The sequence below is a fragment of the Fringilla coelebs genome (assembly GCF_963513975.1).
Source record: "Fringilla coelebs genome assembly, chromosome: 3".
Lineage (NCBI taxonomy): Eukaryota > Metazoa > Chordata > Aves > Passeriformes > Fringillidae > Fringilla > Fringilla coelebs.
The window spans coordinates 94,020,004-94,043,876 of record NC_140030.1 but is presented as its reverse complement, the minus strand read 5'-3'; the positions used below and the strand labels follow the sequence as shown (position 1 = coordinate 94,043,876).

General features: G+C 36.3%; 1 protein-coding gene across 1 annotated transcript in view; it reads left to right on the top strand.

Moving 5' to 3' along the window:
• Positions 1 to 23,873, top strand: part of USH2A (usherin) — a gene marked incomplete at its 3' end in the record, with an annotated part of 372,555 nt that overhangs the window by 89,135 nt on the left and 259,547 nt on the right. Inside the window, exon 20 of the mRNA XM_084203202.1 lies at positions 7,745 to 7,975. Within this exon, the coding sequence (XP_084059328.1) occupies positions 7,745 to 7,975 (231 nt within the window). The remainder of the gene's footprint in view (positions 1 to 7,744; positions 7,976 to 23,873) is intronic.

Here is a 23,873-nt window from a genome sequence, read left to right as displayed (position 1 = left end):
TCTCCCTGGCAATGAGCCAGCATACCTGGCTGGATGCCAGTCCCCCCTCCATGCCCTGGCAAAGGCAGCCTTTTGGAGGAAGTCTTGACTGAAATGTGTTCCAGCATGATGGTCCCCTTGCATCGTAACAAAATCCAGGACCTTTGAATTGTGTTTCAAGTTGGGCTGGAGGTTATAATAAATTGGACTAATTCTTCTCCTCTGATCCTCAGGAGGAGGAGCAGAAGGATAGCGGAAAACCATGTCCACCCACCTTTATGTATGGTGTGTCTAGGTTTATCACATGGAACATTTCAATCAATGGCTATCCTGATGGCTGGGATTTTGGCATGTCCAACACATGTGTACTAGGAACGGGCTTCTTTTGAAATTGCCAATGGCTTCTAAAACTTGCCGCTAGAAGTCTCAAGTAATTTTTAAGCTTTGTTCAGATCCATTAGGATAATTTGAAGCCTAGTTGTAAAAAATACACTCTTTAAAAGCTAATCTTTTTCTCTGAAGAATTGTGGTTTTTTTCTCTTTTTTAGTTTGGTGGGGCTTTTTTTCTTAATACATTGTCAGATGAAAAATGAAAACAAAGGCAGAAACAGGGGCATGAAATAACTAGAAACAAAATTATTGAGGAAGAAAAGTAAGGGGTTTTGAGATAAGATTGAAATGATAAAGGAAAGAGACTACTTCACACAGGAGCAGAATTTAAGGGTAGCACCCAAGGGGGTAGAAGCATTAGGAAAAGTCTGCTGATTTTTCAGTGGGAAGTCTCTTGGACTATGACTGGGTAAAATCCATAAACAAACTTAATGAGTGGATTCATTTGGTTCAGTATAGGCATCTGTACTGGGAATATCTAATGTGTAGCTTTGCAGGAGTAGAGGAAAGAAAACTCAAATTGGCTGTATGTCCTTGTGTCTGTCAGACTGGCAAAATCCCTCCTCCTCACCAATGCATGTACCAATGTCTGTAAATGGTAATAAAGAAGACAAATCAGAAGAATGGGAGGGGAGATGTGAGCAAACTAAGTAACTTGCTGAGAATGGAGTTATTTTATAAAAAGGCTGAGTTTTACAAATGCATATGAAGCCAGGAGGGTGAGCTAAATAAAAGAACAGTTATGCCTGATGCTCAAAGAATGGTGGAAATTGTTGGAAGATCAATGTTAATAAATGCAGTATTGGGATGAAAGATCAAAATAAGTGTAGGAGGGTAATAGAGGAGAATGACCCATCCCTGTTACCTTCAAAGAAAAGGTGACTGGACAGAAAGAGAATCTAAATTTCACTGTTCAGATACAAATACATATATAGCAGACTTTTAAATATGCAATAATTAAGAAGTGTTTCTGTACTTTTTACTTTTTAATCAGTCTTTTAAATGGTAAGTTAAGCAGCTGCAGCTTCCACAGTCCTTGCAGTATTTGAAATACTTTTATTCGCTGCAGTATTCTGCTCATGCTACTGAAATCCTTGGCTGATAGATGAGGAAAAGTTTATTGTTGATACTTCCTTTGAAAATTTGAAATCCAGTTTGAACTTTGCTTTAGTCTGTGCTAAGATCATCAGGTGGATCTGCATGTGTGTAACTGAGAGCAATATTAGACAGTAATTATACATTCAACTCAATACATAGAGCAAAATTTTCCTTTATTCTTCTCTCTGGGTTCTGCCATGTTCAAATTCCTATTTATTTTTGAGGATGCCATTCAGTCTGTTGTTTTTACTAGGTCTTAGGCTTTTTTTTTTTTTTTAATTTCAAAAGCAGACTTTGTTGCATGGTTTTCTCTCATGTAGGATTCTGAAATGGTACCTATAGAACTTTACTAGTAGCTGGTACCAGTGAGAAACCTGGTCCTTTGAAAGTTTATTTTTGTGACAATGTGTCTGCATGAAATGATGAATTGCCAACACAAAGCATGTATGTTTCCAAAATTTTTCAGTGAGGCAGAGAAATGCGATTTTATTCCCATCATTTTCTGTCATTGCAGCAGGATGAGATTAGCCATGTGAATGCTTGGACCAGTAAAATTGCTTATGCTACTGACCTCAAATCATATAGTCAAAGGTTGCCTTAAACAATCTATACTGCTGTGTTTCATGAGCTGCTGTGTGACTAAGCTTACTTCTTCTAATTAAGTTTGCCTTTGCCCTTGTTTTTCTTTTTTTTTAGTTCATTTAAAAAGCACTTTTTAAGACATAGCAAACTATTTGATTTGTGACTGCTGCATTTACCCAGCACATTGTATTCCTGATCTTTTGCTTTGGATAGCAATTACAAGGTTCAGAAGCTAATTTGTAGGAGATATTCTTCCAGCACCAGCTGCATCTGGCTTCTTGGCAGACTTCTCAACCAGTTGTATTTGGGGCTTTGGAGTTACCTCTGGGTTTGCTGGGGTAATTCTGGGCTGTCTTACACTCCTTTTTGTTTTATTTTGATTACCCTTTTAATCTGAGTAATTTGTCCATTTTTTTCCATTTTTCCATTCATGAATAAGGTCCGGTGCAGACCCTTTTCAAAAGCCTCATTTGTTAATGTCTGTCATAAATGGCTTTTCCACAAAAGGCTATGCCTCAATTTTAAAATCACCAATACCCATTAATCAGGTAGTAAGAAATGTATAGTTTCCTTTGTTACAGAAAAGAAATACGAGGGCCATTTGCTGCTGGCCTGGAAACACAGATTGTTTTGCATGCATGTACATAAGTCTCTTCATTGTGAATAGGACCCAAAGTGATTAAACAAGCACTCTTAATATGTTAATTTATAATTTTAATTACAACAATCTTGTATATATAGTCATTAGTGAATACTAATATAAATATTTTTCTACCTTTTTATTCATAATGCATAAACCAATCATCCAGTTACTTCTCGGCAGTTGCCTGTTTCCGTTTCATAATACAATCTTTGTTCTTAGTTATGAATGCATTTTGTTCATTCCTGTCTTGAATAATCCCTCATTAAGCTAGTCACTTTCTGCTCCATGCTAAAAAGGAAAAATTATCATGCAAATGTGGCATGCCATATTAAAAAGCACATTACCAAACACTTTTGTTGCTGTCCTTCAATTAGTTTCCCTTCTTTGAATTTAATTTCATTTGTTGTTAAACTACTGACTTGATGTATGGACTCATGAATTTGAGGCTGCTGCCAAGAATGTAGCAGGAAAAAAAATCAAAGCCTCTTCAGAAAGCTACAGAGGCAAAGCTGAAATGAATTTGCTTCACCTTTGACAAGAACACTTGAGCAGCACTGGAATCCTCTGATGATTCAGCTTGGCTAATTATCCAATTATTTATTCCAAGAATAAAGACGCTGTTTTACAATTAGAAAAGTGTAAAGTAATCTGAGAAATTTCATAATGACAGATGACTTAAGTAACTTCTGAGATAAATAGAATCTGCTCAAACTTGTCTTGCCAAGTGTTCAAGCTGTAGTTAAACTGCTCTTTGAGTTTCAGGGAATCAGTAGGGAATTAAAAGTTATTTGTTTCTTCTCCCCTACCAACCACATATTATGCCATAAAATAGCTCAAAACAGCTCAGTTTGTTCTTTTTCCTCTCTGTAAAAATTGCAGCATTTTAAAGCTATGTTTAAGTTGCATTGCTCTTGATTAAAAGCTTTTGGTTCAAAGCAATACTTTTTAATTGCCTAATAATATAAGTCAGTTCTTAGGAAAGAACCGTGCATTTAGGAGTTCATTTGCAATATAACTGAAAAATTCATTGCATGGCAGTAAAACAATTTACTGTTAATTACAAGGAGAAGAATTTGCTGTACCATGCTCACAGATTGCCATGAATCATGCAGCACTCCTAGAGATTTATAACAGATGTGTAAGTGGGATGAATTAGCAGGGTTTAATAACAGAGACACAAATCATGCAGACTTCAAGGAGCTTTAATTGATATACTAGAATGTGACGGGCATGAATCACTCAGCCATTCAACAGCACTGTAACATATGGTCAGCTCAATATGCTGCATCTTAAATCGGTTGGTGAGTCGTTGGTTGTCCCATATGGTGGAAGCAATATATTTTTCATGATTTTCAAAAAATACAGCGGATTACATCTTTTTTAAAAGAAATATGATTGCAGCATATCCATGTTACTAAATTTTCTTTTGATGTCCATTGTGGGTGGGTTTTATTCTTTTATTTGGGAAGGAGTCCAAAATGGACTCTAAAGATTCTCTTATAACTCAAAATATTGTCGGAAGATGTAGGTATTATTGCTTGACTCATTTGCTGTTGAAATGATTGATACCATTGTGAAGTGCAGAAAACGAGAACATACCTGAAATGCAATGGCAGACTCAAGGGCCTCTGGACTAATTACTGGAATCAAAAATGAAATTTATGACCCATAGTGAGGTGTGCAATTTTACCTGCAAGGTAAACTCCAGTATGAAAAGAAGATATTTTCTGTAACTTTTTTCCCTTGAATTTGGCATATTTTCTCTTTTATTTTGTATGTATGAATTTGGGATTCGACAGTTAAAAATGGTATACTTTTCATTGCTTTTACCTTCTTGAACCACTTCAGTGTCTACTTGAAGATTTTGGTGGAAGAGTACACAAATACCTACCTACAGTAAGCTGAGAAGAAGTTACTCAAACATATGTAAGCCTGTGAAATTTAGCCACAGTGTAAATATGTTATTCCTGGGACAAGAATCTGGCAGAGTATGGAAAAGCTTTAGCAGTTGTATTAGTAAACCTGACAGACTTGAGAAAGGAGTATTGTATCCTTAGAACCATGGCTGCCAGAATTTAATGTCAACAATTAAAATTTATTTTGATCCTTACCTAGTGTTTATTACTGTTTGTATACACAACAGACCTTACTAATACAGAGATGCACTATTAGATGGAATTACCATCTGTTCAGAGCGAAATGCTGGCATCTGTCTTCGAGCCTAAAACTAAAATGATATTATTTCAAACAAAACAAAATTAACTGCTCTTTGCTTACCAACTTCATTTTTGTGTACATGTGTGTGCATAAACACATGGGGAAGGCTTGTTTGTAATGACCTGTGTAGCAACATCTATATTTAGATATATGACTTCAACATAAGCTGTATGGACCATCTGTCTTTATTGGTCTTTTCTGTGCCCTCTGCTACACAATGGCATGCAGCAATCATGGGCTTTTAAATACTGTTTTAGCCTTATAATATATTAAATATGTATTATATAGCAAGACATTAAAACTACATAATTAAAATACACAAAAATGTGACTTTGAATCCACCAAAATGCGGAATGCTCATTATTTTGACAGATGTGTCTTAACAGAACGTGACTAAAAAAAATTAAATAGGTAAAATTATACTCGATTCATCTTTCAGAAAGTAGCTACAGGTACCACAGTGACACCTTTAGGAAAATATATACTGAATCTTTTAATGTTGCATATCTTTAATTTCAGCATTTAGTACCCTGCTGGGCTAGTGCTACAGATTTATTTCAAGACCTTCTGGTTTTGTGTGCAGTTGGGTTTTCTGTTTGGATTTTTTTGTTATTTTTGTTTTTAAATGCTTATGTAACCTATTATGTACAGTTTTGATGTGCTGTCTTGATGCACAAGAATTCTTAAGCATCAAGGAGACTGTCGTTTAAATGCTAGTTCTATAGCAAGGATGTTACTTTCTGAAAGGGTAGTCTTGTGTTCCATATATCACAAAATAATAAATTGTGTCATGCCAGTGTTTAATGCGTGTACACAGTGCATTAACTGTAACTGTAGTACATTTATTTGTGCTAGAGGAGACTGGAAAATGATTAAAAAATCAATACTTCCCTGTCAGAGAAGCAAGTGTTACGATGCATTTAAGTAGTTAATTGCGTAAGCCCCATAAAAGCTTCAGGTTTGGGTATCAGAGATGCCATAATTATGGTCCAAGTAACTGCCGTTTATTAATACTGGACTTAAAAGGAAGATGTAGTTATTGTTATGAATGCTAGTCAGCTGTGTGCATTTTAAAAATAATGAATTTTAGCATTTCTGTTTTGCCATCAGTAATCTGAACTGGAGGGCTCAACCTCTTCGGTTTGCATTTAAAATGCTGACGTAGGCTGGTTCCCTCAGAGGTGAAGTTTTGATTGTTAAGCCATGTTTTCTATTTAAACTTGTGCATTAATACCACAATTCATTAGTGCTGTGCCCTACTTATGCAGGCAAGCTTATGACCTCACGCTGCATTACTTCAATTTTGACATTGTAAATTTCTACCATCGCGTGAGATACTAATTAGATTGTGAAGTCATAAATGATACCTAAGCAGGAATTTACAGCACATAGTGCCTTTGGCAGTTTCCCAGTTCCCCCACTCCCTGCTTTCTCCAAGAAGAGTATCTATCAAGTTATGGGGTGTGGGGACAAAGAAAAAGAAAAAATAAAGAAGTAATATACTGCTGGAAAATAGGAAAAATGAAAAATGTGTTAATGATCTTGGAAATGCAGGAATGTTTAAAAGGATGTTATTAATTCATTTTAAATGAAGCAATCGCTTCTTCTCTAAAGAACTCTTGCTATGTACAATGCTGGGCTGTGAAGTAATGTGTCAGATTTTGAAGGCCCATATTTTAATTCAGGTTTTATTGTTCTTGAAAGGCGTTTATTGCTCTTTACTGTGTCATTATGGGAACAAGTAATTTTTACAAGTTGTCATTGTATTTTGCTTCCTAGGCGCAAATGAAGTTCCTTTTGTTAAATGCTTCTCTTTATTGGGGAAAGAAGGGTGAGAAAAAAGCAGGATAAGATGTATATAGATCCTGTACATAGCAAAGTGTTCTCATACTTCTCCAGATGACGTCTTCTGTTGTTTCAGTGATGGTCCATTTCTTTCCACCTGTAGGACCATCATGTCATTATCCAAACAGGTCATGCTGCCCTCCAGTGGCTTACTGTACATCCTTTTATTAAAAAATGGAATAAGTTTAGTTAATTACTCAGCTATAGAGTAGCTAATGCTATCAGAGTGTTTAAAAGAATATCAAAGTATTGGGTTTAAGAGTAGGAGGATCATCCTATAATGTAAAACTATCTTATGCTGCTACCTTTGTGGAAACAGTCTTGTTTGGAGTCCTGGTGTGCACCAGAATTGGTGGAGAAAAATGAGAGAGAGTCGTTTTCTTGAAGTGAGCAATTATCTGAACACAAGCTGCTGTCTGGTGTGCACATTGTGAAAACAACCGGATGGATCTGTAGGACTGTGGGGAGGGAGCTGTTCTGCTCCTCTTGGTGAGGATAAGTCCAGTGACAAAAGACCCCTGTTGTCATGTACCATACTGAGATGTAACAAGAATTATGACTGCTCAAATTTTCCTTTGGTTTTTTGCTCACATCCCCTTGTGAAAGTCATACAGATAGACATTTACAGGGAGTTTGGCATGTGAGGGCCATCAAGGAAGGAAGGAATCCAAATATACTTTTTATGAAGATGTTGATTAATATTCTCAAAGATTAAGAACAAAAATATTTTAGATATAATTATAGAGACATATGTCTAAGGCCTGAATAAGCAAAGTATTTCTTGTGCAACTGAAAGTAAGTTTCTCATAAAGATTAAGAATGTTTTTTGAGGTTTTTTTTTCCCTCACCTAATTAAGCTTCTGTGGATATCTGTGTTTATTCTTAAGATCAGAAAATTAAACAGGATGTTTTGCCAAGATTGTTATGTGCAACAAATAATTCCTCAAATGTTATGGACAGTGATACCCGGATAACGTTTTTTATCCACAGCTCCAAGAAAACTTAGTGCCCCTCGTGTTGAAGGCATAAACAGCACAACAGTAAAGATAATTTGGGATGAACCTGAAGAGCTTAATGGGCCTCCTCCCATCTACCAGGTGGAAAGGATGGATTCATCTTTAGCTGCAATGAATATAGAAGTAACAAAAGGAATCCGTTTCCCAGGAAATGGGTATTACAGATTTGCGAGTTCCACTCTCCCCATAAATACCTACTTTACAGGTAAATGTGTTTAAATTACCTTAAAAATGTTCTAATTGTACCCTGCATTCATTTTACCATTTAGTATGATGTTCTGTAAAACTTTTATGTAAACGTAGGTAGGTTCTAATTTATTGAAGTAATGTAATGATTAGTGATGTATGTGCTGTTTTGAGTCTCACTTAAAAAGCCTGTGGAAATCACTGGACATGTGGATTTTTATTACCTCATGTTTGAACAGAGATGTACATGACAGTGATGTTGCTGCATATTTGACTTGGCTTTGAGTTGTAAATATAAGATTTTATTTGTTCTTCTGGGATAAAAACTTTTTCATTAATTTGCTGTGAGTGCTAAGATATGCTTTGTTTAGTACATTTCTGAGGATTCCTGGGGCTTCATAAGCACTCAAAAAGCTCTGTTTTCCACTTTCAGAGCATTTGTGTTGTGATCCTGTTTGTTTTGTTAAGAAAAGAAAAAAGCCTGCTGCTCTGAGAGAATTCCACTGTTTCTGGGCCTTTGAGTGTTCCCTCTTTTTTCTTGATTAGTTATTTTACTTTATAACCATGAGATTTTCAGATTGAAGGAGAGCTATGTCCTGTTTCTGTATTCTCATCATTTGCTGATATCTTGACTTCTGGGATAAAGCAAAGATACAGACAGTATGTTTTTTGCAGAAATGTGCCTGATTGCACATTTGAGATGTTGTAGTGGTCTCTAAGTGAAATCTTGCATTTGCCTGCATGAAGTATGAGTGTTTAAAAGGAGAAACAGCAGAAGTGAAGACTTAAAAAAAAAAGTGTATGAAAGATGTGTACACATGTATATTTATCTCAGGCCATGAGAATGACAGCAGGAAGGGGAAATCCAAAAGGAATCTAGGTGACTGTGAGAGCAAGCATTAACTAGCACACTGATGGTTCTGGGGTCACACCAGTGGCAGTGACACATCTTAACATGGTACTTTTTTGTTAAGAGAGAGAAAGGCTGCAACAACCGTGCAGCACTGTTGACACAAAAAAGAATACTGGAGCTTTGAAGAGCTCTCGGCTGTCTCTTCAAAGAAGACATTCCTTGTCTTCACTGCAGGTAATTCTGGCCAGAATGTTTGAGCACTCGGTACTTGCAAGTGTGTATATGCAATTGCAGGTTTTGTTTAAAACAGAAATCAGCTTCTTGCCTCTCTAGGATCACTTGGTGAATCTGACTTAAAAAAAAATGTTGAAGATGACTTCACTTTTTTTTTATCTAGGTGCTTACTTGACTGATAAATAATAATAAAAAGTGATAATGTGTTAGTTAAATATTGACACTGTGTTGACTGGCACAACCTGTCTCTGTGTGGGAATCTGTAGGAACAGCTGTTGGGCTCCTTTCCTCATCTAAGTTGCCCAGTGGTTTTCCTGACATCAGTTTGCATCCTTTACTGTATATTTAGAAAAAACCCCTTTGATATGTTTCTATTGTTGTCAGCTGTGACTATTTTTAACCAAGGAAGCCCAACATCAATGTACCCAAGTTTTGATTCACTCTGGGGTTTAGTTCTACTCCATAAGCTGAGACTGATGCCTTGAGTAAAGTTCATTGTGATGGCTGAGATGATTTGAGAGAGTTTGGACAGGCAGATTAGAAGATCTTAAAATAAAGCTCCCTTCATACTGGCAGCTGATGGCTGATAACGCTACATGGATAAATATAATTCATCGTAGCTTTGGATTGTGTTCTTTCTCTTCTACCAGCTATTAGTCAGAGTATTTGGAGACAACCTAGAACTAAAACACGCTAGGCAATTTGTCCAGACATCTGCCAGTAATGACTGACAATCAGATTAAATCAGTCTACGCTCAGTACCTAAAAATGTGTAGTTCAGGTTTGGTAACTCAATAAAGATTTTAAGAAATATAAATCTGGGTTTTTCTTAGTAGGTCATCTGTCCTTCTTCCAAAACATGATGGAGGGGAAAATGATGGCAAATCCAGGAGAGTTTAGAAAGACAGACACTTAAGGGCATGAAAAATATTCTTTAACTGCACTCTGCAGTTGTTTCGTTGTTGAGACCCTCTCTTATTACCCATTTCTGAAGACAAGCAGTTGGCAATTGTGCTTTATGGATGGAACAGCTTTAGTGCGCATGCAGCTGTGTACATTTTTGACACAAAAGTGTGCCAGCTTGTATGTGTCAGTCAGCAGACAGATACTTCTTGGTGCGTGTGGGATCTCCCACTGTTAATCCAGAAAAAGATTGATCAGTTTATTCATTGCTAATAAATGCAGTTGTCCTCACTACCTTCCTGGCTGGTCTTACAGTCCATGGTGCAAGTATTAGGGGCAGATGTATTTTCTGGGAAATTTTCCAAAATCATCTTTAAAAAAAAAAAAGTGATTCAATAAACACTGGCTACACTAAGCAGTGTCCTGTCTGTAACAAACCCTCCAGCTGCACAGGAAGGTGTGTTCTGAGTACACATTAGATGAGAGGAAATCAAGTAAAAAGACTTTTTCTGCTCATACTGTCTACATGCAACTTTTCAGCTGTTCAAAATGTGAAGTGTGTTAGCCATGTATAATGATGCAGACTTGATTTTTGGTACTTATTTGCATTCCTTGAAGTTCTTAGATAAAACAGCATTTGTTGTATCTAAGTGTTAGTGTTCTTGTTTTAGTCAAGGAACTTATCCATCTCCCATCACTCTGAAAATTGGGGTATTTAGGTGTTTATCTTCATGAGACAACCAAGTGGTGTGATTTAACTTATGGGGAGCTGAAGTTCAGATTCTACTTAATGTGGGACTTTATACTTAAAAGGACTTCTAGAATTGGCTAGGATGTTTTACAAATTATTTCTTTTGTGTGGTTTGCTTTTATTGGTCCAGCTTGTGTGCTGTGGCTGTGAGTCAGGATTCAGAATGCTGTAGTACCACTGTTGTGTTTGCCTTTCTGGTTCTCTTGTCATCAAGAGAAGTAATATCTATTTTATACAGGGTGTAGAACTAGCAAGCTTGGAGTTCAAATGTCATTCCTCTTGGACGCAACTTGTTTTAAAAGAAAATTATTCATATAGTATTGATCAAAATGCAGTCTACTCTGAAGAAGGTTTTGTGTTTGGCCTTGCTTTGATTCCAAGTTTTCTGAAATAGGATAATGCACTTAAAAAGAAACATGTCTTTCCTGGACTATGTAATCTTTGCTAACCTCTACATGATGCGTGTTCAGCTCTGTAATGATTAGAAAAGAACTGTATGAGGTAAGATGTTAATATATTACGCATTACAAGGCGAATTTTTTTTTACAATGACATTTTTAGTGTTCTAAAGTGGTCTTAAAAATGTGTATTTAAAAAAATATTTATATCTGTGCTAGTGTTTTTACTACCAGATTCTGGCTCGGATACACAGACATATCTCAGAGTGGAGAATCTTTCCAGTAACGATGTTTGTTAATGAGTTTGCCATGGAACACTGCACAGGCAGCGTTTACATTTGTTCTGAGCAGAAGAGCTGAGAATGGCTGTGGTCATTCAGTGTTGGATCTCCCCATAGCTCTTCATCGCAGTGAACTCTCTTTGCAGTAAGATAAAACAAATTCCACTCCACGGGATCTTGAGCAAACATTTGATAGTCAGTCAAAGGAAGAGATATTTTCATTAGTTTGTGGAGCCAAATAAGCAGAACTTTTCCAGCATCCCAACAGAACTTTAGGGGATGCATTATGACTGAATACCAAGAAAATGAACAGGATTAGACATTCTAAAACAATGTAAGAGGAGAGGCCAAAGAAAATGGTGTCATTTAGAATAATGCAGACTAAAAGGAGAAATTATAATGGTGTTAAAATAAATAAAAATGTGTAGTTTAAAAGAAGAGAATGAACTTTTTTTGTTTACTGTGACTAAAGCAGCAATGCACTCATAATAAGCTTAAAATACAGCAAGGTAGATTGTCTTTTTTTCTAAAAGATTCAGGCTAGCTGAGCAAAAGAATTCATTGCTGTGAGAAAGAAATGAAAGCCTGACACTGCAGATTTTAAAGAACAGTTGGATGAACATTTGTCAGGAATAACCTGGCTAAAATTGATTCTGCTTTGGAGTAAGTGGATTGTTTCTGTGACCTCTAAGAATGTTTTCCAAACATACATCCTATTATAAACTCAGACTAACCCAATGAAACTGGGAAAGATGTTCATTTCACCAAATAACTTTTAGTAGGAAAGAGATGCCTTTTTTTTTTCCTGATTGACAATTTTCTTTGTAGAGGGAAGGTTGCATGAGTTGAACAAGTTTTGCTTCTATTTTATTTTTCTTCTTTAGGTATTTTCTAGCATTTCTTTATACGACTAATGATGTAAGATGGTTAGAAATTAATTTTAATCACTAATTCAGAATCAGGTAATAATTTAGTGTTGAAGAGAAATAATCTAGTCTTCCTGCTCATATTGAGTCCAGCTAGACCTGTTTAGGACTTTGTCTGCTTCTTTTCTTCATATATAGCTAAGTATGTTTCCAAATATTGTTCCAATTACCAGTTTGACCTGTCTTTTGGTTTACTTTTCTCCCTTATATCTATATAAAATGTTCTGCATATGAACTCATGTCCATTGCCTCTTATTCTGTCACTGTAGAGGTCCGGAAAAGTGTGGCTTCATCTTCTTTATATCCTTTGGGGAGGTAATTGAAGAAGGCAGTAATTGCCTCCATTCTTCCATGTTTAAGACTAAACAAACCCTGTTGTCTCAGCCTCTTGTTGAATGTCATGTGCTTTCGCCCCCTGATTGTCTTGGTGCCACTGGATTTGTTCCAAGCTGCAAGTACCTTTTGTATTTTTTTGGGGGGTGGGGGGGTGGTGTGTTTGTATTTATTTTATTTTATTTTATTTTATTTTATTTTATTTTATTTTATTTTATTTTATTTTATTTTATTTTATTTTATTTTATTTTATTTTATTTATTGTTAAAATTTTTAAATTTTTAATTTTTTAAAATTTAAAATATTTATTTATTATTTTTAATTTTAATGCCAGAGTACCCAAAACTGCCCTGTAAGACTTGCATTTGCCTCTGCTGGATTTCACAAGGTTTCTGTCAGCCCATTTCTCCAGCCTGCTAAGGTTTCTCTGTGTTGCAATGTATCCACTGCAGCTCTTAATTTTATTTTTTTAATTGCCTCCAAACTTTTTGACAGCACAATGCATCCCATCACATGGGATCCATTTTAATGAATAGAAATGTTAAACAGAATTGGTCCCAGTACCAGTTTCTTGTAAATGCTGCCCACTGGGCTTTGTGCCACTAGTCACAAGCCTTTGAGTCCTGCTGTTTAGCCAGTTTTTTTATTCACTTTTATAGTCCACCTGTGGTCCATCTATTTCTCCAGATTGATGGCAAGGATTCCCTAATCTATAGGCACAACTTTACAGCAAATGCAGTTAAATTTGTTTGTTTCAGTCTTATACCAAAATGATGGAAGTAAGGGAGAGGAGGAGAGAAATCTGACCTTTTTGCTTAGTTCGGCTTTATGTATTCTTTGTCACTCAGCTGACATTTTTTTCTCTCAGAGCTTTTGAAAATCAGCCTTTTTATTTCATTACATTGAACTGAAGAAAGTAAACAAGATTTTCTGCAGGAGAAACTATTGCAAAAGAAATTCTTACTCCAAGCTTTTGAATACTCTGAGAGAAAGAAAGAGAGCACATTTGTTTTGCGGACTTGAAGAACATACTTTTTGTCAGGGAACCTTCAATATTGCCAATCATTTTTCAGAGTTTTATATTAAATCATACACTAAAAAGCTTTTGGAGAACTCACATTTTGTTGTGTCCTTTCTGTCTAGGTTGTTGCCACAGGACTTGTCCTTAGAAATGCTTTTAATTTTTATGCCAGCTTCTTATATTTTCTCCTCTTGTCTTCACAAAAGAATGATTTGAACCTGCATCTTCATCTTCTGTGGAAGAAAGATAAAGATCTTCTATATCACCATCAAGTGGCTGGCTTCAGTAAGAAAGAGAACCATCCTTTTTTTCTGCCTGAGAACTGTTTGCACAGAGATTTTAGGTAGAATTTTATCTTAGTACTTAAAATGAATTCAGAGTTTCATCTTGAAAAACACATTCCTTCCTTTCTTCCTTTTGAATCCCAAGAAGCCTAAAGATAGGGAGGGAGAGAGGAGCTGCATATAGAGGAAAAGGAGTGATCTGGCACAACAAAGTGAACTCTGCTGCTTTATGAACAAAACAACTTAAAACATTTTTGAACATGCACAACAGGGACTTAGGCAACAAATAAGCCAAGCTGATGCTGACCTTGCCAGTGTTCCAGGGGTAATATTTTCACTAAGATGAGCTGTTTTTTTAGGCACAGACATGCTTTCTATCAGTATGAAGTAGCTGCTTTTTCTTCCTTTTTCTTTTTTTTTTTCAATTGTAGCCACCACAGAAAAGAATCTCACCTTGTATATTATTTTTCATATTTACCTCTTGTACTTTAACAGATCAACTATGCAGCACGAGCTTTGGGCTTACAGGGGCAGTATGTTGGGTTCTTTTCTGCATCTTCTTGGCTTTAGTGCCAAAGTAGATATTTGCCAGTGTTGTGCATTCTGCACTGCATGGTTAAAACCAGTTTTTACTGCTTGTGCATGGTAACTTTTAGAAAATACAGTAGTGCTGTACAAGGGAAGTTGTAAAAGCAGGAGCTTTCCCATTGTTACATCAACCTGCCAGTGGAAACACCCTTTTGTAAACTAGATCATGGCTTTATCTGTCTGTGCAAAAACCAGTTACAGAATTAGGTCATCTTATTATCATGAACACGCAAGATGACTGTACTTTTTAAAAGAGCAGTTCTTCCCTTTTGTCACAACTCTAGTTGGACTTTTGATAATTTTGGGCAAACATGATTCACTGCTTTGGAATGTAGTATGCATTCTCTTTGCAAGTGTCAAGCCTAAGAATTAGCAGAAGAAACAGTTATGGAAGTGCTGTTTTGCTTTAGGTATGAAATCTTCTGGGATTCCTTTTGTGCTTGTGCACCCCTAAGAATGGGTGCAAAATGGAGGGACTTTTTGAGGGAGATTTAGGGAAATGAAAGTTGCTGAAAACTGCAAACAAAATGAAACAGCTATAAGATAGAAACTGCACAAAGGCATGATGTTTATTTGGTTTAAAAAATAAAAGTAAAGGAGAGAGTGGAAGGTATGAATACTCTTTTGAAAGCTTAGCATGCTAGAGATCCATGTACTCTGTGTTAAATGAAGGCTGATTTCACTTCAGTTAAAGCAAGTAGTACAGATCAAAGGGAGAATTTGTAGCAGGATTGAACATAGAAAAGAGTAGTTCAATGGATTGTCACCTTTCGGAGCGAATGTATGAATGCTTCTGGAAATTCTCAAACTCAGATACCTGATAATGCAGAGGTATGTGAAAGAAAAGTCACTATTTCTAACAGTTTTCATTTGCTAGAACAATTGTGAGTCTTCCATACTAGTATTTCAGTACTTTTTAAGATTTTTGTGAGATTCTTGTGTGCTGGTATAACAAACTTATAACCCAAAGTAATTTTTCAAATAGGGATTAAATGAGAAATAATAGCCAAAAAGAAAAATATAATTTGGCCCAACCTTTCTTGGCAAAAGCATAATCTAGACAGGATGACCTACCTTCCAGCTGAATCTTAAGTGTTCAGAGCTAGGGAACCCACCACTTCTTGGAAACATTACTTGAATGGCTGGCTCATTATGAAATTTTTCATCTTGTGTCCAGTTGGATTCTCCCCAGGAGTAACTTGTACCATTACTCCTTGTCTTTTCCAGGTAAAAGACTCCTTGTTAAAAGGGACTCTCAATTTTCCTTGTAGCCGCTCTTTAAATACTGGAACAAGGTGATAAGGTCTCTACTGATCCTTCTTTTCTCAAGGCTGAGTTTTCTCTGTCTTTTCTTATTTGACAGGCTACCCAATCCTTTGATCCTCTTTGTCACCCTTCTCTGGTCTCTCCCCAGCCTGTCCACATCTTTTTCACAGAGCAGGGACCGAAACTGAACACAGTGTTCTGTGTATGGCCTGACAAGCACTGAGTTGAGGGGGATGATGACTTCTTTATCTCTGCTGGAGATGTTCTTGTAGATGCAATTCAGCATCCTGTTGGCTTTGTTTGCCACAGCAGCACGCTGGCCACTCATATTGAGCTGCTTGTCTCCAAGGTGCTCAGATCCTTTTCCACAGAGCTGCTCCCCAGCTGGGTAGATGCCAGCCTGTGCTACATTCCTGGTTATGTTTTCCCAGGTGCAAGATGTTATATTTGTGTTCCTTGAAGCCCATTCTTTCAGTCTGTCCATGCCTGCCTGCAGGGTGGCTCTCCCTTCCAAAGTGTCCAGTTCAGTTTGGTGTCATCATCACATCTCATCAGGGTACACTTGATCCCATCATCCAGATCACTTATGAAGACACTGAACAGCTTTAGGCTCAGTATTGGTCTCTGAGTGACCCCTCTTGTGACAGGTTGCCAGTTTGAAAAGGAGCTATTTTCCACCCTCCTCTGGGAGCTGCCTGACAGCCAGTTCCCACCCACCCCACTGACCCCTTGTTCGGACCAGCACACAGCAGGTTCTTTAGGAGTAGGCTGTGGCAAAGCCTATGGAAAGAATATATAGAAAGACATGGTGAAATTGAGCAGGTCCACTGCTTGTGCCTCATCCACTGAGGAAGTTACTTTGTCACAGACTGCAGTCAGACTGGTCATGCATGATTTGCCCTTGGTGAGTACATGTTGACTTTTCCCAATTGGGCTTCCTCTGACTTGTGGCAGCTCCCAGGAAGGTTCATTCCATAACTTTGCCAGGGACTAAAGTAAGAGTAATGGGCCTGTAATTTCCTGCATTGTCCTTTAAGCCCTTCTCATAGATAGGAGTGACATTAGCCTTCCTCCAGTCTTCTGGGATTTCCCTTGATCTTCACAGCTTCTGAAAGATTGTGGAGACTGACCTCACAGCCATATCAACAAGGTCTTGGAACATCCTCAAGTGGATATTATCAGGTCCATCAATTTGTAAAGTCCAAGCTTCTGTAATAGTTCACATGCAAATTCTCCCTTTACTGATGGTGAGCCTAAGTTGGCATCAACCTTGATTTTTGTGCTGATGAAGATGAGGGAGAATAAAGTGGTTCACCATTGTTGCTTACTAATTCACCTCTACTACTTAACAGCAGGCCAAAATTTTCCTTCTGATTCTATGGAGAGTTCCTTCAACAAGGTTGCAGGAAAGAGACAATTACCATTGTATTAGCTGGAGAGATACTTGAAGTGAAATTAATTCTTTCTGGTACATGCCTGGCCCTTATTTAGATTATTTCTATAATGGGTTATTTAGCCCAATGACTTCAGACATTGTGTTTGACTAATACTGAGCCTTTAAATTATTTCTGCTTTTGAGACACAAATTCTTTCCCATATTGTTTTTAAAGGTTGAAGATGTAACTACTGAATTATGTATTGACTAAAGTGTGTGAGGTGTCATGCATTGATTATGATTGCGTTGTGAATTTGATCAGGAAATTTTCATAATAATAATATAAGGAAGCTTTTCACCTTCTAATTGATTTTCAGGGCGATTAAATTAAGACCTTGTCTAAGTACGACTGTCCTTATCAATTACTGGCAGAATAGAGAAATTAAAGGATTAAAAATTTACGTGTGTTAAGATTCAGTATTTAAGGTCTAAAATCAATCAGATCATAGACTGAATAATTCCATTATGGCATAACTATCATTCAGGATTAGACTGTGGTAATTTGGAGGAAAAAAAAAAAAGCTGTCTGCATTAGTACATATGGGAAAAATTAGTTTGCAAAATTAAGCACCTAGAGCTCAAGAAATTGAGTTAAATAAGCAGCATGAACTTCATTCAGCTGTGCTGTAGTTATATGTTATGATGGCATATAACCAGTTGATTAGAAACTGCCTTTCTATAGGTGCTGTGTATGGTATGGACCAGCTATTGCCTTTTGAAAATCCTTTCTCTGTTTTGTATACAGCTTTCTGTCTGTTTTACTGTACATGTCTATTCTTAAGTATATGCAGATTTAATTTTTTTCCTGTGGTATTTTCACTGGAGTACCAGAGTACTTTATAATCACTGATATACATTTTTACAACACTTACATTACCAGTTTTGTTTCATGAATAGGGACTTGGTGTAAAAACAAAAAAAAAAAAAAGGAAAAAAAAGAGGAATTCATGCTATTTTTGAGTTTTACATATGTAGGACCTGAGTATACAGATTAGTTCATATGTTTTAAGTAGTGTTTTCATCAGCTTCTTTTCAATTAGGAGCACTTAACACTTCCAGATCTCCGTGGGGTGTTCAAATGCAAGCACTTAAGAAAATGAAGAGTGCATAACAAGTGAATAACTCTGAAAAGTTTGACTTAAATGGTTTACCTCACATTGCATAAGAGCTTCATGGCAGAGGTGGGGACAGATTTCTGCAGAGTGACATTGTATTGTGCTAGCTGTGAAACTGTCCATTCACTTTTCATACTCCCCTTCCTCTTTCATTGAACATCCACAGAGCACTACATCAAGAAAGACAGGCTTCTGTGTACAAAAATCCTTTTTTGCTACATGAATTCTCTTTTAGTTACTGAGGCAGATATCTTATGGGAAACGTGTGTTTGTGTAATTGTAGACTATATCGTTACTCATCCTCTATTTTGGCATGCATTAATTTCTTGCAGACAGTTTTGGTTTTGCATTACCTAATTTTGGAGTGTTTACTTTCATCTATGTAATGTGGCCTAAATAGTTATTCTGGATAGTAATTAAAAAGATTCCAGTGTGATAGGAGAGTCCTACACATCTCCATCATTTGGATCATTGCTGATAAATACAGATGTCAGTGGGAAGAAATCTTTTATATTTGTAAAATCTCTGATCTGGACTATTAGGGCCATTGCTGCACTTGACGCACATCTGTATGTGAAGGAGAGAGTGAATGCTTTTCCGATGCATTGTGTTTGCTACAACATGTATTACAATTGGATTTATAAGGAGAGGTCTTATTAGTGGTTATAGGCTCTCCTCTGTTTCTATTTACTCTTCACTTTTTTTTTTGTTTCTTTTGCTTTTCAATTATTTTCCCATGGTTTTTGCACTAACCATGATTTGTTTCTTGCTTCTCCCTCTTCCACTCTGTATTTTTCCCTCCTGGTTTTACCACTGTAATCTCCTCGATTGTCTTCCTTCTGTGTTCTTTGTGTTCTTCAAAATGTTGTCTTCCTTTTTTTTTTTTTATATTGCCTGTTACAAAGTGGCAGAAAATTAAGAGGACGAGGAAAAGACTCTTTACCATCCCTTCTACTGTTTAGTGAACTATCAGGATTTGGTGTCCAGGATGAATTTCATGGAAAAGTCTTTTTAGCCCCTAAATTTCTAAGATGCAAAGTCTCCACGCAAACGTAATTTTTATTTGAGAATTTTATCGTCATCCTCTAGATAAGCATCCTGCAAAGAGCAGTTTCCTGTCATTGATTAATTTAGACTTCTACACTTCTGCTTTTTTTTTTTTTTTTACTTTGGGTTAACCACTGTCTAAAAAAGTCATAAGTCTGATCCATAGAAAGAAGGAATAAAAAAAATCTTAAAACCTTTTTTTTTTAAATTACGGAAATGATGTAAATTAATTCTTCAAAGTAATTGTGCAAAAGTAGTTGGTATGAAGAAAATATGGTTAGAGAAGTTTCCTTTTTCTTACTTTTAGAAACAAATTAAAAAACCCAGAATTGTCCATTGACAATTATATTGACAGAGTAACATCAAAGTTATTGTGTACTATAATAACTGAGAATTCAGAAAGCAACTTTTAGTATAACCAATAGAATGAAAACACAAACCTACCAAGTAGTACTGTTCTGATCTAAGGACTCTTTAATATAGTGACAGAAGTGTCATAAACTAAATTACTGGAGAATTCACAATCTTGATAACAAATTGTTGCATGGGTTGCTTTTAATTAAGAGCTATTCTAGAGAATTATATACTGATATTTGTTGTAGAAAGATCACAAAAAGTAACTATAATCTGTCTCTGTATATACCCAAAATGAGATTTGATGTAAAGTAGTTAGATCTGTGCTTACTGACTTAAGATCTATAATACCTTAAGATTAATTGGGAGCATAAATGGAGACGCTGACAACCTGGAACCTTGACTGCTTAAAATTGCTGACCCAATTACTGCTAAGCCCTTTGCTGACATGTTAATATGTCTATTTAAACTGGTAAATCACCACCATTTCAGTGCGTGCTAGAGTTGGTCCATCAGATGAAGGAAGATGTAAGTTTAATTTGAATAATTATTGACCTATTATGACCTTTTCATTTCATTTGCACTGCTCCTCTCAAGGTAAGCAATTATATTTTTATAGTGTTGGATGGTAATCAATGTACAGGAGCTATCTTTATTGATTTAAGTAAGGCCTTTGATCTGGTAATCACTAACTATTGCTATCTAAACTGGCCTTAACTATATTAGATATTACTACAGTTATTTGGTTTTAAAATATGCTGAATTTAGAATTCTATAAAGATATTGCATCCTAAGTTAAAAAAAATTGGAAATCCAAAAGATTTGACTTCAAAAATCTTCCTCAGAAATTAAAAATAGTGTGTTTTATACAACCCGTGCAATTTTTTCAAGCTTTAACTAAGTTTAGGTCAGCAATCTGATTTTATTTTTTTTTTTTAATATCAAGTTGATAGTCCTTTTGGAATAGTTTTACTTGGAAAAGTCTGGAATTTAAGGTTTATTTTTTACCCCTATTGAACATTTCTGGGAGGAAGATTTAGCTCAATCGTTGTTTATTTAGTTCTGCCTTGCACTGTAAATTCAGTCACAAACTTCTGTTCTTCTGTTTGTGGATGGAAAACAATCTGAAATTCTTTCTTTTCCTTTTTTTGAAAGTGATATGCACATTTAATGAAATTTTTAAACCAATATTCATGTCAATGTGTTAGGTAAAAATTAATTGAGATATTGTACCTTAAGCATAGTTCGCAAGTGGTACCTGAGTATCTTCCAAAACATACAGAGCTAACTTTTTCTTTGTTTTTTTTCCCTCATACCTCATCTACCTCCTTCTTTTTTACCTCTTGCTTAACATTCTTCTCTAGACAGGTTTACTTTTTTATTGTCTCTTCTCTTTTGTTTTAATATATGTCTTGGGAAAGCCTGACTAGGTCTGGGTTCAAACTGTCTTCAGAAATATGTGAAATTTGTGATAATTTTTGATCTGCTCCTCTAACGCGTTCCAGGGCCTCTATCCTTCTTGCAGAGGCAGTTCAGTCTTGCTCTGGTGAGCCTTGAAACTAACAGCAGTTGTTCGGAGAGGTCACCAGCATAATGAAAAGGGCACTCTTGAGATATCTTGAACCACTTCCATGGATGGCCATGAAGATTAATATTGGGACCTTACATTTGACCTAATATTCTATGGAGAGTCCGTGTAGTGAGCAGAGCAAATGGGATGATGTGCTTGTGGCAGAGCGTAAATAAAACTGCTGCATTCTCCATTTTTTCTTTTTTCCCCCTTTTTTCCCCCTGTTTTTTATTTTTGATATGTAAGCTAAAAAACTGCAGCTTGTTCTTACTTGAGATCATGAAGGTGAGAGTTGTGCCCAGGTGCATTCCTGAGAAGCAGTGGCCCAGTCTCCTTGCTGGTCACAGGTGGGAGGAGGCAGGCTTTTGCAAGCTGCTGCCTCTGCCAGCCTGTGCTGAAACAGCTTGAAGTTGTTGTTTTGAACTCTGCTCACAAAGAAGTTGATGATACAGTAGAACTGATAATTAAGCACAGCAATGTTCTTCCCAGTCACCACATTTTGTGATTTCATTATCTGTAAATCCTGTAAAATTGTTATTTTTAAATAATATTTCCTAGTTTGTGTACTGACAAAACAAATTACAAGCAAAGAATGGTATTAGAAACCATTCTTTGCTTGTAATTTCAAAATTCTTCTGTCAGCATTCTATATTTTTATATTTTTTCATATTACTACTAGTTTTAATGGTGCAAGCAGGCAGTTCTTCAGTTGGTTTATCCCAGCATTGTTGTTCATCGACTGTTCTCTTCAGTCTGTTGGTGAAAGGCTAAATAAGATGGTGAGTGAAGATTGGGACTGATCAGCAGGCTTGAAAATTTTACCTTAAGTGTATCATGATCCTGTTTTAGGACTGCAGGTGTTCACAGTGGAGTGACAGATACACATGTGGGAATATTTTATCTCTAAATTAGTAGCAGCATACTCCAATAGAGCATTTGATTTTAAAAGAATGCACTAAAATAAATATCGGTACTAAAATAAATATAATCCTTGTCTGCTAGCATGGCTGAGAACTAAAAATAAAAATGACTCAATAGTGGGACCGCTAATTTTATGTTGGGCAAAATTATGGGGATTTTTTTCTCCTCTGTGGAAAAAAAAAGAAGTTGAATTCCCTGATACTGCGATAAACCTTGAAGTCATAAAGGACATTTACTTATCTTTTGTGCTGCTACTAAGGTTCTTTTTTTTTTCTTTTTTGTCCCTGGAGAACTTGCCAGAAAGAGGTCTCTCTCTCCATCAGGAGAATTTTTTGTCCTGCTCAACATTGTCTCACTACTCTGCTCCACCTTCTTTGGAAGCACTCTGCTAAAGCTAAAAGAAAATATGAAAGCTTTAAATAATTCTTGTATATCAATGACTTCACACTTGGTGTTTCACAGAGCTGTAAATCTCCTATCAGATTATTTTAAAAAACTTTTTAAAATTAAATAGCTATAGATGAGCAAAATGCTATTGCATTCTGCCCAGTTATGCTATAGATATATACCAATATGAAACAGCATGTTTTTCTAAACAACCCTAACCCCATAGGTGCTCCCTTGGTCCCCCATTTTACTGCATGGTGTTCTTCACATTTCAGGAGGGGGTTGAGATAAAAGATGTCACCTGCTAGTTGTACAGCTCTAGTTATATGATTGGTATTTAACATTGATAATGAAAAAAATGGATTGCCATGTTTCGAATTAAAAATATTGAACCAAGTCATATCCTGGATCTATGCAATCTTAGGGCTGTACTTGATAGTCTGAATTTCTGTCTTGCAAAAAAAGTTCAACCAGCTTTCACAGAGTGCCAGATCATTCACCATTCTCTAATATGCATTGTAGATGTCAGGTGCCAGAGACTTTGTCATTGTGCCCCAAGGATAAGGCACTCTGCCCGAAGATATTAGATCATCCCATTTTATCTGTGTGCATAAAGCTGGAATTTTTATTTTCTCAAGTTTTCCAGGTAGCCAGAGTGAGGTCTGTTTTTTTTTTTTTTTTTGACTCATGGGATATTAATAATATGAAGTTATTTTAGATGGTTATACTATGTTGCAGTATATTTTTAAACTGATCATATACAGTCTGCAGGAAAAAGGGGAGCATAAGCAAAGAAAAAAAGGCCTTTTGGTCCATCGGGTAAATTTTCAGAACAATATATGAGCATTTAGTCACGCAAGTCCCATTAATGTTAATGGTCCCAAGCTTTCTTTTATTCATCACAGTGCTGATTGCACTTGGTCAGCTCTTTATCAGTTTGAAATATTGACAGTAGGAGGAGGCGTTCCCTTAGCCAGGCCTGACTGTTGCAGTGCTCTTTTAACTTAGTCATCCTGCAAATGCTCCTATAAATGGATTTATTTCAGCAGATCCAAAATATATCAACCGGATCACCTTACCTTGGTGTTAGCCCCTTTGCATTGGCTTCAATTTGCAAGAGCATTGATTTTAAACATTGATCATTACTTATATAGTGCTCTATGGTTTTGCACCATCCTATTTATTAAACTAACCTGTTACATGTGCTGCTGTTAAAGTCGTATCTTTATCTTGCTAAGAAATTATTATTT